General features: G+C 37.6%; 1 protein-coding gene across 4 annotated transcripts in view; it reads right to left on the reverse strand.

Moving 5' to 3' along the window:
* LOC132814652 (protein EFR3 homolog A-like) overlaps positions 1–14,852 on the reverse strand; it is a 159,759-nt gene that overhangs the window by 117,359 nt on the left and 27,548 nt on the right. For all 4 annotated transcript variants that reach the window (XM_060823556.1, XM_060823555.1, XM_060823554.1 and 1 more), the window contains one exon: positions 9,797–9,873. In XM_060823556.1, coding sequence (XP_060679539.1) covers positions 9,797–9,873 — 77 coding nt within the window. The remainder of the gene's footprint in view (positions 1–9,796; positions 9,874–14,852) is intronic.

Consider the following 14,852-nt stretch of genomic DNA (forward strand, 5'->3'; position numbering starts at 1 on the left):
CCATAGTGAGTAATCTGATCTAATATACAAGACATGGGAGCAAAGGAGGCCACTCAAGTCTGCTCGACTAGGAGGTTTGACAAACACCTGATGAAGGGGCGGCACTCCAAATGCTAGTGTGCTTCCAATTAAACCTGTTGGACTATAACCTGGTGCTGTGTGATTTTTAACTTTGTACACGCCAGTCCAACACCGGCATATCCAAATCATGATGACTAGGAGATGACTGATCTGATAATCCTGAATTCTCCTTTCTTACCTGTTTCTCAAACCTTTTACTCATTAAAAATCTGTCTCAGCCTTAAATAAACTTAACCCTTCACAGTCTTCTGTGGCAAAGACTTCCCCAGACCCTCTACCTTTAAAGAAATCTGTTATTCCTCTTCCTCTAACAACCCAATGCACAGCTAATTTAGAAATCTGCACTTAACATTAACAAGGAAGCTTTTGAAACAGTATGTAGATGTCAGATTTGTACATTCACTGGCATTATGTTATTTAAGTTTTTAAATGTGTTAAACCTGAAACATGTAATGACTGAAAATAGATAAACAATCAGTCTGAAAAAATGCTGCTAAACATTTGCCAAATTAGCTTTGGTTGAGGAAAATGGGACCAAATCCATACACCTAAGTGCTCATGGCTCTCTCTCTAAAGATTGTGAAGCATGATAGCAAAAGCTATCAAATAAGTTATTCAGTCCAAATTACTATTGTTCTTCCCTTGATCTTGTATCTTGATTTTTTTTAAAATTGACAAAGCTACTTTGAAGAATTATGAATTCTTCATCCAAATATGATTGGTGACAGACTTCATTTCTAGTAGTGAATGAATTAATATTCAACAATGCAACATGAAAACAATCATCTGGTGAGAACCAGCATATTGAGGGGAAGAACAAAAAGATCAGATCCAATCACCCAGAAGTAGTCATGCAACAGAAAAACCAGTATTGTTTTCTTTTTCTTTTTGAAGTATGTCACAACGATCGATGCAAAGCATTTTGCAACATAGGTGCTAAAGCAAATCAATACCTCAATAAGCTACTTCAAACATCTTGAAGTGAAATGTGAAGTGTACATTTTGGTAAACCGATACCTAGAGTGTGCGCACATTTTATTTTCCCACTATATTAAATCTCTTCTCTCACTGCCTTTTTAACTCACTTCTCTACAAATGAAAGCAAGGCTTACCTATACTGCCTAAATCCACACAGTAACCAAGGGCTTTTAATCTGCCAATTTATACTATACAGCAATTGATAGAAAATAACCTATAAATCTATACATTGGGCCATGATGACTAACAACACGTTAAACCTGAAACATTTAATGACTGAAAATAAACAAACAATCAGAATAAAAATGTTGCTGAACATTTGCCAAATTAGCCTTGGTCGAGGAAAACTGGACCAAGTTTATACAAACACAGGCCTTAACAGCAGGTCAAATTGGTCACTCAAGCCTGCAATCAGATTGTGGTCTCAATTTGCTCCAAACCCTTGTTAATCACAATGTATCTAACTCAACCTGGAAAATATACTCTCTAAAAAAGAGAATGCAAGAGACCAACAACACTGTGTAGGAAGACTTCTCACCTTAAAGATAAATGGGGAAACCCCTTATTTTAAAACTGTGTCCCTTAACTCTTGACTGTCCAATGAAAGGAATCATCCTTACAGCATCGACTTTCAATTCTTCTGAAATTATTACTTGTTTTAATATGATCATTTCTCATTCTTCTAAACTCCACTAGATGTAGGTCTAATGTATCCAAACCTTCTTTATAAGATAAATTCTTTGTCCCTTGAATCAAATGAACCTTTGCTGAACTGCTTATATTACTATTATGCCTTTTGTCAGATAACGAGATCAAAATTGTACACAGCACTATTATTAATCAATATTGCCAATACATTTCAACAACAGTACTGGAATAAAGCTACCATACTTTTATATTCAGTATCCCTTGTAAAAATAGATTTTGTGCCTTCTGAATTACATGCTATATCTGAATGCTAACCTTTGCGATTCATATACCTGAACATCCAGATCCTGCTGTTCTGCAGTTTTGCAATCTTTCTCTGCTTTCAAATCAGACTGATTTTCCATTTACATCACTACGGTAGACAATATCACATTTTTCTGTATTACACTCTATCTGCAAATTTTTTGCCCAATGTTATGCAAATGATTGATATGTAATATTGTTTGGAAGATCTAAGCTTTGAAAGATTGTGGAAAATGAATTTATCTCAAGTTCTATGGATATGTCTGGAGTGGCTTCTTTTAAAAAGATAACTGAAAGTTCACCAAGTACTCTGGGTACCTTTTTAACAAGATTTCCTAGAAATTGTACGACTGGTAATAAATGCTTATTTTGTTATAGATCCTGCTGGAGTTGCTTTGAACACTGACTGGTTTGGAGTAGGTTCTTAATTTTAACTAGTTCAGTTACAGTGAAGGTTCTGAGAACCAATTGGATTAAAAGGAAGACTGTTAAGAACAAGATGAGATGAAGGGAAAACCGCTAACAACCAGATAATTTGGAGTGAAGCCTAAGAACCAACTGAATTGGAGAAACTAAGGCAAGCTGTCCAGCTGAACACACCCGTTTCTGAGAAGGAAGCGCTGTTGTTGAGATGTATTTGCTCATTTGAGATAGATATTGAAGAAATCCAAAGATTCTACTTCCTGACCAAGCTGTGTCTGAAAGACTTCAGTGAAATTATATTTCACCAATCCATTGGAGTTTTTTAAGGATGTTGAACATAAAGTAGAACTGGTGAGAGCACTGTACTTAAATTTCCAGAAGCTTATTTGATAAAGAGCCACATCAACAAAAGGTGTTGCAGAATGCAAGTTGTAACAAGAACCTATTGGAACACATGGAATATTGGCTAGCTAATGGGAAGCAGAGAGGAGACATTTTTAAGATTGGCAAGATGAATAGTGTATCGCAAGAATCCATACAGCAAACTCAACTACTCATAACATATATGACTTGGACGAAGTCAAAGGGCACAGTTGCCAAATTTGCAAATGGCACGAAAGTAGGAAAGTACATAGTGAAGAGAACATAAATAGGCTACAAAAAGAAACAAATAGGTTAAGTGAGTGGACAAACATCTGGCAAATGGAATATAAAGTGGAAATATGTGCAATTGTATGTGTTTTTTGGAAGATGTTGTGATGTACATGGTGGAAAATTACATAGCTCAAGATGGCAAAGGAACCGGAGTGTTCTCGTGCATGAATCAAATAACATTAGTATTGGGTAGAACAACCTAGCAAGAAAACCAGCAGAATATAATAGAATTAAATACAAAAGGTGGGGGAGAGGTGAAGTTATGCTTCAATTATACAAGGCACTGTTGAGTCCCATTAAAAGCAGGAATAGAAGTAGCCCATTGAATCTGCTCTGCCATTCAATAAGACCTTGGCTGAGTTTAAAATCGTGAGCTCCACTTTCCTGGCTTTCCTCCATACCTAAACACCCTAACACTAACTAAAAAAAACATCATCTGTCTTAAATTAGCAATCCCTAACTCTGCGATTATGCCCTCCGGTCCTAGGCTCTGTCATAAAGGGAAAGTATTTTACTGGATTTATCCTGTCAAGTCACTTTAAGGATTTTGTAGAATCTTTCAGAATTACTCCTGTTCCTTTTATATAACATATAAATTTTCCTCAAATCTGTTGTGTGGCACTATATAAAACACCTCTGGAAATTCACATTCACCACATCAATAGCATTACACTCTTACAGCGAGCTACATCTTCAAAAAACTCTAGCATGTTAATTAAACATTATTTTCCCTTTCACAAATCTGTGCTGACTCTTCCTAATAAACCTATCATTTTCCACATGACAACTAATTCTAACCTGAATAATTGATTCTCGAATTTTAACTAAAGTTATACTAACTGGTCTGTAATTGTTGGGATTATCCTTACAACATCTCTTGAACAAAGTTGTAATGTTTGTAATTCTCCACGCTTGTGACACTTTTCTTGAGGCAAGGGAAGACTAAAAGATTATGGCTAATGCCTCCACAATTTCTAATTTCAGTTCCTTCAAAATCCTTAGAAGCATCTTGTTCTTTAAGTGCCAAAAAACTACTCAAGACATTTTCCTTCTTAATTTTGAATACCTTTACTATCAGTTTTCTCTTCTGTCCCTATGACCTGGGCAGCATCCTCCTCTGTTGTCAAGATAGATACAAAACATTCTTTAAGACCTCAGGCAAGCCTCATGCCGCCATGTGTAAATTCCCTTTCTGGTCTCCGATCAGCCCTATCCCTCCTCTAACCATTTTCTTAGTGTTTGTACGCTTAAATAAGATTGAGATTTTCTTTTATATTAGCTACTAGTCTTTTCTTATTTGTTTTTCAGCTCCCTCTTCAACTTTTGACATCCCTGTTGAAGCTCAATTGCATTTTCTGCTTTACATCTGTCATAATGTTAATCCAGGGAGCTCTGGATTTGTTTGTCCTGTCTTTGCCATTTGAGGGAAAATACCTTGACTGTATCCAAACCACCTGCTCATTGAAGATGGCCCATTCTTCAGTTGTTGTCTTTCCCACCAACCTTTCGTTCCAACCAATCCGGCTCAGCTCTGTTCTAGTCCCTATGAAATCAGCCCTCCGCCAACTAACTTTTCATACTCCAGAATGTTTCATGTTATTCTCTGCCACCATCCTGAACCTTATCATACGATGACCACTGTCTCCAAAATGTTCCCTTATTGACATTTCATCCATTTGACCAATCTCGTGTCCAAGGATCTGGTCCAGCATTAAATCTTTATTTGTTGGACTGTACACATACTGCTGTAGGAAACCTTCCTCAAAGTCATCTAGGAACACATACCCTTTGCTGCCTATTAGGGGAATTGAAGTGCCACATTGTAACAACTCTACAATGCTGACATTTCACTGTGATTTCCCTGCAGATTTGTTCCTAAACATCCTTCCCACCATTTGGTGATTTATAGACTACACTAATGATAGTGTCTTTATTGTTCCTTACTTGTAGGCAAACTAACTCTGTCCTTAAACCCCTCTGAGACATCCTCTTTCTCCAAAACTGCATTCTTAACTAATACTGCCACCCCTCCACCTTTCCTCTTTCCTGAATAACTTACGCCAATGAATATTTAACAGCTAGTCTTGCCCTTTCTTGAGCCAGGTCTCCGATATGGCCATAACATCATCTTTTCACATAGCAATCAGTATCTTCAACTCCCCAATATTATTTCCTATACTCAGGGGATTGACACGCACACACATTAACTCTGTTTTGGACTTCATTTCTTTCTCCCATGTGCTGACCTCATCGAATAACTTGTTATTCTGTGCATCCAGCTAAAATATTTTTGCAAACCAAGATATTCTCCTTGACCACTTTCTCTTTGTTTCCATACCCGTGGTAAGTTAACTTCAAGTTCCTCACCAACTGCACTAGCAAATCATCCCTCAAGGAACTCTGCCCCAATCTGTTCAGATGCAACCTGAAAGTTTGTACAGGTTGAGTTAGTCCTAGAGTTAGTCCCAAGAATCTAAAGCACTGCCCCCTGCACCAGTCTTTCCAACTATGCCATGTTGAGATTGTACAGGACTTTGGTGAGATTACTTTTGGAGTACTGTGTACAGATATGGTTGCTATAGGAAGGATGTTATTAAATTGGACAGGGTTCAGATAAGATTTACCAAGATCAGGCTGTAAGTTTGCTTGCTGAGCTGGTCGATTTGTTCTCAGATGTTTTGTCACCATGGTAGGTAACATTACCAGTGAGTCTCCGATGAAACGCTAGTGTTCTGTCCCACTTACTATTTGTGTCTCTTGTTCTGTTGTGGTGGGTGATATCACTTCTGATTCTTTTCCTGAGTGAGCAAACTTACAACCTGATCCACAACCTGAGCTACAGATCTTCTCCAAATCTGCATTGACCAGGATGTTGCCAGGACTGGAGGGTTTGAGTTATAAGCAGAGTCAGAAAGTCACACAGCATAGAAACAGACCCTCCAGGCCAACGCATCCATGCTGACCAAGTTTTCTAAACTGAACGTGTCCTATTGTCTGCATTTGGGCCATATCTCTCTAAACCTTTCCTATTCCGTGTACGTTGCAAGAGTAAGTGTCACAAAACATCTGTCACCTCACTCTCTCAGATCAATCATTCACAGCACGCTGGCTCAGTGGTTAGCACTGCTACCTCACAGCACCAGGGTCCCAGGTTCGATTCCAGCTTCGGGCAATTGTCTGTGTGGAGTTTGCACATTCTCCCTGTGTCAGCGTGGGTTTCCTCCGAGTGCTCTGGTTTCCTCGTGCAGGTCAGATAAATTGGCCATGATAAATTGCCCATAGTGTTAGGTGCATTAGTCAGAGGGAAATGGGTCTGGGCGAGTTAATCTTCTGAGGGCCAGTGCAGGCTGGTTGGACCGAGAGGCATGTTTCCACTGTAGGGAATCTAATCTAATCTATACAAACCACCAGCTGTATGAAAAAGAGGTCCCTTTTAAATCTTTCGCCTTTCACCTTAAAGATGTGCCAGGCAAAAGTGAGGACTGCACATACTGGAGATTAGAGTTGAGAATATGGTGTTGGAAAAGCACAGCAGGCCAGGTGTCCCCTAGTTTTGGTTATTCACCTTATCTATGCCCCTCATGATTTTATAAACTTCTATAAAGTCACTCTCAGCCTCCCTCGCTTCACTGAAAAAGTCCCAGCCTATCCAGTATGTGGAATGAACTGCCAGAGGGTACAGCTAATACATTTAAAAATCATTTGAAAAATACATCAGGAAGGCTTAGAGAGAATGGGCTAAATGCAGGCAAATGGAACTAGTTTAGTTTTGAAAATTTGGTCAGCATGGACAAATTGAGTGGAAGAATCTATTTCCATGCTGTATAACTCTATGCCTCCATGCATTATCGATCTTATCCTTTTTCTGTATCGACTTGAACATGGCAATGGGAGTAATCCAGAAATTACTACATTGAGTTCCTGCTTACTCATTGTCTACTTAGCCCCCTAAATTCCGAATGTAGCACCACATCCCTCTTTCTAGCCAAGTCATTGGTACCGATGTAGACCACAATCTCTCACTGCTCACCCTCCTCCAAAAGAATGTTCTGGAGCCGCTCTAATCCTACATTCCTAATCCGACCATCATACAGTCATCGTCACAGAGGTGTGTAGCACGGTAACAGACCCTTCGGTCCAACTCATCTATGCCGACCAGATATCCTAAACTAATCTAGTCCCATTTGTCAGCAGTTGGCCCATAACCCTCACAATCTTTCCTATTGATGTACCCATCCAGATGCCTTCTAAATGGTGTAATTGTACCAGCTTCCACCACTTCCTCTGGCAGCTCATTCTTTACACACACCACCCTCCGCATGAAGAAGTCTCTTTTAAATCTTTTTTCTCTCACTCTGAACCTATGCCCTCTAGTTTTGGACTCCCCTTCCCCAGGGAAAAGTCCTTGTCTATTTACCCTATCCATGCTCATGATATTATAAACCTCTATGAGGTCACCCCCTCAGCCTCCGATGCTCCTGGGAAAACAGCCCCAAGCCTAACAGTCTCTCCTTACAGCTCAAATCCTCCAACTCTGGCAACATCCTTGAAAATCTTTTCTGGTCCCTTTCAAGTTTCACAGCATCCTTCTGTTAGGAGGAAGACCGGATTTGCACACAATATTCCAAATGTGGCCTAACCAATCAAACAGGAAAATGCCATCCAAGAGTGATGTTGACACATACCTGCTCTGCTAATTAATGAAGTTTTATCAGTATCGCTCATCCTTTCCTCATTCTCCCTTCCTGGACAGCTGGGCCATTCATGATGCTGGAAGCCTGGCTCTGAATGCACTCCCTTGAGGGACAGAAGCTTCATCAGTTTCCAAGATGGAAAACCAATTTGCGAACAGAACCCCCATGGGGACTCCTGCACCACTTGTTTGCTTCTCTTGGCCTGCCTAGCAGTCATCAATTCTTTCCTTCCCACCATCCCTGAAGATATGATGTGACCACCTCTGTAATGCCCTCAATCTCTCCTGATTTACTCTTTGTCCTATAGCATATCTCATGTTAAGCTAGGCATGTGTCTGCTGAGGTTTAAAAAAGTAAGAAGTATCTTGATTGAAAAGTGTAAGATCCTGGAGAGGTCCTGACAAGGTAATGTTGAGAAAATGCTTCTTTCAATGGGAGCATGGGTGAACTCAGGGCCACCGTTCAAAATCAGGGATCGCCCAAAGAAACAGAAAGGAGACAAAACCTTTTTATTCCCCACAGGGCCATGAATCTTTGGAACCCCTGGAAGCAGAGTTACTGAATACTGTTAAGTCAGAGGCAGATGGAATATTATCAAGCAAGATGGGTGAAATATTGTCAGAGGTAGATAGAATGAATTGCAACTACAAATGGTATTTCCCTTTCCCCAATGGAGGTTATGAAATCACTTTACATTTAATATTGGTGAGAAAACTTAGGCTTTGAAAGATTTTGGAAAATTGATTTATTTCATGTTGTGCATAAATACCTGGAACAGTTTCTTAAAACAAAGTTGCTAGAAATTCATAATGGACATTGGAGCTTTTTCAAACAAGGCTTTGTATAAAGCACATAACTAGTGATAAGTTCTTGCTTTACTGTAGACCCCTATGGAGACTGTTTTGAAAAATGACTGGTTTGGAAGGTGCTTGTTTTGACTGATTTAGTTGTTGGAAAGCTCGGTAAGAACAAGCTGTGCTGGAAGAAAAGCATGCTAAGCAGAAGCCAAGTTGGAAATGCTTACTAAGAGCAAGCTGCTCAACTCACCTAATTCATCAGTTACAGAAAGCTCTCTTATTGGATTCAAAGTAGAATTTTTTTTGCAAGTGACTGAACAACCTTGAGAACACGTATTTTCTGAGCAAACTGTGTTTGGAAGGCTTCAGAGAAGACTGTGGGAGATTAGTGATGTGCCCACCTGTGCCAAAGCAACAGATTTGGATATTCTGCATTTTATCCTTTCACATTCAAGAAAATCCATTGGCCAACGTACTTTCTTCAAACTGAACGCCGACCTTTGCAGAGAAGTCTGTTTTAATCTCTAGTTCCATGATAAGCACGATGAAGTGACTTACTCCTTTACTGCTCTGAACAATCACCTTTTCTAGGAAAGGTTATACCTGCATCTGCGTTCAGTCAGGTTTCCTTCAAACTGAAACCAAAAGATTTTTTTAACTAAATTAAAATAAAAAAAATTCATTCTGAATTTTGCTAATGGCTTAGCTTTCTTTTCCTCTCCTGTCATGAACTGTAAAATCGAAGTATTAACAAAGTCCTGTCAACTCTCCAGGGGTCTCTGCAGTTACCTGTTCACTGATAGATATTTACTGACTTAAAAGTAATGTTTACAGAAAGGCTGACTTAGATATTTTTAATCCCCGTCATGAAAACTGGCCAACAGCTATGTCTTTGGTTTGAAATTTACACTTTAAAATTCAATCGATATTAATACAGAAAAATCACCTACCTTTTAAGACCAGGTTGACCCATGGAATAGTGGTACTAGAGCAATGACTTAATCCAGCCTTGGTTGTAACACCACTCACTGAACCTATTTATGTTCCTTTGTCAACTCTGCTTGCTTCATAATTTGCTTTCCTGGCTATCTATGTTCCATCATCAAATTTGACAAGTTCTGCTCAATTGTTTTGAATATTAGAGTAGCTGCAGCTCCATAAGGTTCAATGAAACATGAACACTAAACAGTTGGCAGTTTTATTACACTTTTAACTTACCTTTGGATCTTCAGGAAAGATGTTATCCACCAGGCGTTTGTAACGTGGACGAAAAGCGCTGCAACAGCCACATACTCCTATAGAAATATAAATGTTCTAATTACTTACAATTACATATTAATAATCACTAATAACTAACTCTGCAAGAGAAAGGCACCAGAACTGAGCCATAGCAGACATAAGGTATACAGAAAATGAAGAACACTAAGCAGCAAGAGTACAATTTTAAAAAATGGTGTAAACAGAACAGGACCTAGCTGGATAGAAAAAAAAGCAAAGCAGTCCATTGTGTTGGAATGCATGCTTATGCAAAGAAAGTTATAAATAAGGCTTACAAGTTACAGGTCTAAGTTGCAAATGAATTTACAAAATAATGGCCATAAAGTACCATACTTAAACACTGACTGAAACAAACTTTTCATGGTTCTAATATAATAATAAAGACAGGGAAGAGAAAAAGACAAGCAGGGTGGAGAGGAACCTGATAAACACTTGTCACCTTGCTGCACCAGCACAATTCTACAGAGGGACAGCATACTAAGGGTTGGCATATTTCTAACTCAGTGAGGAATGAAGCAGTATCGAATTTAGTATTATGCAAGTTGAATTGAGTGTCTTTCAGTGGGTTTCCAACTGGGAGTGTAACAGTGATTGGAGAATGGCATTGACTGTCAAAACAAAATCAGTCTTGGTAAACCTTCACAAATCTTTGGTTAGGTCTCTGCTGCAATACTGTATAACTCTGGGCACCACACTTCAGAAAAATGTTTAGATTTTGGACAGAGTAAACAACTACCAAGTTGAGAGCAGATAAGGGATTTCAGTTATTTTAAGGCTTTAGAAAAACTGGGATTGTTCTTTACCAAGCAGACAAGGGGAGGCTTAATGCAGGTATTCAAAAATCGAGAGGTTTTCATAAAAAAAATGGCAATCTATCAGGAAATAAGGACCACAGATTTGAAATAATTGGCTCAGGAGCTACAAGAGAAATGAGAATATTGTTGTACCGTTAAGGTCTGGAATGCAAGATATGAATAAGTTCCTGGATACAAAATGCAGGAATCTGCAAAAGCAAGTGGACATGTAAAGTGGGCTAATTGTTATTTGCAAAGTGCTATAGTGTGGAACTAAATTGGTCAGTTCTTTCCAAGGCCATCATTTGGTCTGTCACATGAAAAAGGATGACAGGCCAAATGACACCCTTCTAAGTCATAAGATTAAGATTCTAACACAGCTATGTCAATGTATAGCCGGAAGAGATCCCTGATAAAATGAGCAAACATGAAAATAAAACCCCGAGTATAAAATATTTTATTAATACCTTTGAAACACAATGTCCATAAATAGAAATAAGACAGTAATGGCTTGTGATGTACTGCTTAGGGAAGTACTTTGCTTATCCAGATCACAGAGAAACTGAATTTTGAGATGCAACTTGCAAAAGGTGAGGAATTGAAATTGAGTTATTCACAATCAACTGGAGCAATTAATTTATCTGACCCATCTAATATGGAAGAAGAATTCAAGAGAGATACACTGATTACACAGCTGTTGGCATGGCTGGATCATACAAATATACTGCAGCATGAAACAAAATGCAGATATCTTAGATGAAGCAACATAAAGAAAGCACAAACACATGAGGGATCATTCAGAAGGAAGGCTATGCAGGGAAACATCTACTTGAGAAATTCAAGCACTGTCATTCACGAGTTCTCATCCCCAACGTCCCAGTATTATCGAGGCACACAGGGTATGACAAAGATAGTCATTCACTTTTTAGCCCTTTGAAAGAGTTGTCCAACTTAGTTGCAGATGTTAAGACACAACATAAGATTTTGCAAGATTTTATTACAGCCTTCCTTCAAAATCAATTCAGATTTGAGCAGGACATTAAAGAGAACATTAGAATCTAAAATGCACAAAAATATTACATGATGGTATAGTACTCACTGTAGAATCAAAATAATCAACTTTTTTAGTCTGAGATAGCCCCCTTTGGTGCATAATCATTTAATTAATTTGCATAATACAGGAGAAGATAATTAGACACTGTTTGCCTGAGTACTTCGAACAGTAAAAGAACATTCAAATTTCATCAAATGATAGCCCTTGCTGAAATCAAAAAGTTTACGATGTAACATAGGATTTTGAAAATAAAAAGGAATACACGGATTATGATTAATTAAGAGTACCGAACACAGCAATAACTGCACTGTGCTTTGCAGATCACATCTGCAGTGCATTGGTTATAGTCTACTTGCTATGTCAATCACAAAGCACAGCAAAAGCACCATTGCATTTTATTAATAGACGAATTTTTACCAATCAGCACTGAACCATATTTATTAATTTATTAATATGCTTAATCATGTGTTCTAGAATAATTGAAGCTCAATAATGGAAGGGCTACAGAGGGTAAATATTTAAATAAACCATATAAAATGTTTGGAACAATCTTTATAGACATTCTGCAGAATAGCAATAAACTTCTTTTTCCAGAATACTTATCAAAATCCTGCTTTAAATGGAGAAATCAGACAATGAAATTGCAAATTACACTGAGTGCATTAGTAAAATTCTTTAACACTTACCGATTCAGTTATGGATGATTTTCATTATTAAAGCATATAGGCTAAGCCAGCAAACCACTTAAAGGTGGTTAATGAATTTGACATTGATAAAGCTGAAAATATGGCTGAGATGTGTTTTTATCTTCTAGAATTGCTGAAAGATAGATAGACAACAACCACCTACAACTTACCACATTGTAGCAGAAGCTATTCTTCATATTAAAAATAGATTTCTAACATCCAGTTCATATTCCTAATTCACAAACTAAAATCAGTGTCAAAAAAATGCATTGACCAAATGAGCAACTTTAAAAAAAATTAAAATGGAAGAGCAAATAAACGGAACCAGTTGTCCTTAGGACCATATCTTTATACTGGAGTATATTAACATAGCCGAACTATGAGAAAATTAAAATCCCCACATTCCCTCCATTTTTCCATTTTTGTTAGGGGTGGGGGGTGCTGGGGGAGATCGATAAGGCTAGTCACAGGAAGAGAAACAATATTTTCCACCATTCATTAGCAACCACAACTGCCTTGCAGCTCAAATGTTACCATTCACGTCTTTTTCATCTCTTCATCCTTTCTAATTTACTACTGCATTACAGTAAACCAAAAAAAAGGAATAAAAACAGATAATCGCGAGGAAATTGTGTGTTAATCAGCAGCATCTCAGATTGTTCTGATCTAGCTGAAAATGATCATGAAAGCGACTTCAAAGCAGGATGAAGACACATGGTGAATGAATACAATTTAAGTGATATGATTACAGAAAAGAGTTGAATATATAAATGTGCTAAAAGTAGACTGTTATGTAAGTTTATATATGCATTCAACTGTTAAATTGTATGGAAACACAACTTAAACACTCGACTGCCCAGTAATAAATTCCTTACTGGTGGAACTAACTATAATAAACATGTAATAATAAACAGAAACCATAAATTCATCATGCATTATTATTCAGTCGTCTATTGGGTGAAAGCTGCTAATCTATAATGTATTAGGTGTGTATTTTCCTGTAATAGATATGAGAATAACACCCACAGCAAGACATGTCAAGACATACACAAATAAAGACACAGATACAAGGCATCTTCCTTGATGCACTAAATCAAGGGCACTACATTCTACTGCTACAACAAAAATAATACACTCAACCGTAACGGTGTTATAGTTGAGAATTACTTTTCGAAGTAATTATCTTTAGCTTGCAAATGCCTCAACTAACTATCCATCGTCAGAAATTAAATATAGTAGCCATTTGAACAGGACAAAAATCTACAAAAAGAAAGACTAAATTTGATACTTTTTCCTTACTTACCATTCATGTAAAAAGAGGGAGCATTGCAGGATCTAGTAATGGAAAATGAACTAGGACGGTTATGAGATACACAGGGGCAGTCCTCAGAAGTGATCACAACATGAAGTTAAGATTGCAAAGAGTACAAGATAAAGAGTAACTCTATTAGAGAAAAAAAACTGGTAAAGAGGGCTGGATCTGAATGCAAAGAAAGTAAACCAAAATATTTTATTCAAAAAAAAAATCAGCAGTGGGAAATATGTAGTTTAATTGTCAAGAATATCCAAGAGAAAAAGTACCCTGCAAACTAGCCAGTAAGGCTACACTATGGATATTTAAAGAAATCAAAAGTGCAAACTTGAAGCTGAAGGGAAGAAATATGATAAATAAATACAAAAGGCAACAAAAGGAAAAGGTAGCAAAAGGGAATGCAAAAAGCTAAGGCAAGAGATTGAAAACAATTAGTAAGACAAACATAAACTCCAATAACAGCTGAACATGGAATATGAAAATGGTATTCTACGTAGACAAATATTAAAAAGGTTAGGGATGTGACATCTAAGAAATAGATGTGATAAATTTACAATTCAAAACAGCAAAATGGCAAACATATCAATCATTATTTTGCATCACCATTTACCAGGGAGACCAAGATGAGCTGACATTAGAATAAAATACAAGATATTTAGAATAAATAGGACTTTATTAATATACTTTTTAACCTTAAAAAAATAAACACTATCCCTTGAAGGCTTTTGTGGCGCAGTGTTGGAATCCCTACCTTTGCGCCATGAGGCCTAGATTCAAGGGTCCCCCCATTTCAGAAGTTTGTAATAACTAAGCAGGTTGATTAGGAAATAGGTTAAGACCTTCGCCTTGGAAAAGGCTCTTGTGGCAGTGGTAATGTCACTAGCTCTAGTCTAGGAGACTCGGGTTCAGGCCGACTGCTCCATAGGTGTGCTATAACATCTCTGAAAAGGTTGATTAGAAAGTATAAACTTGGTGGACAACATATTAAACATTAGGGAAGAGATAGACTTATATGAAAATGCAAGAAAAATTGAACTAGAAACTAAGAATGAGAATAGTTAACTCATTTTTTTCAAAAGGGAAATCATGCTTGACTAATGTTGAATTCTTTGAAGTTGATAAACAAAGGGCATACAAGGGTAATTAACAT

The sequence above is a fragment of the Hemiscyllium ocellatum genome, chromosome 4, assembly GCF_020745735.1.
Source record: "Hemiscyllium ocellatum isolate sHemOce1 chromosome 4, sHemOce1.pat.X.cur, whole genome shotgun sequence".
NCBI classification, from domain to species: domain Eukaryota; kingdom Metazoa; phylum Chordata; class Chondrichthyes; order Orectolobiformes; family Hemiscylliidae; genus Hemiscyllium; species Hemiscyllium ocellatum.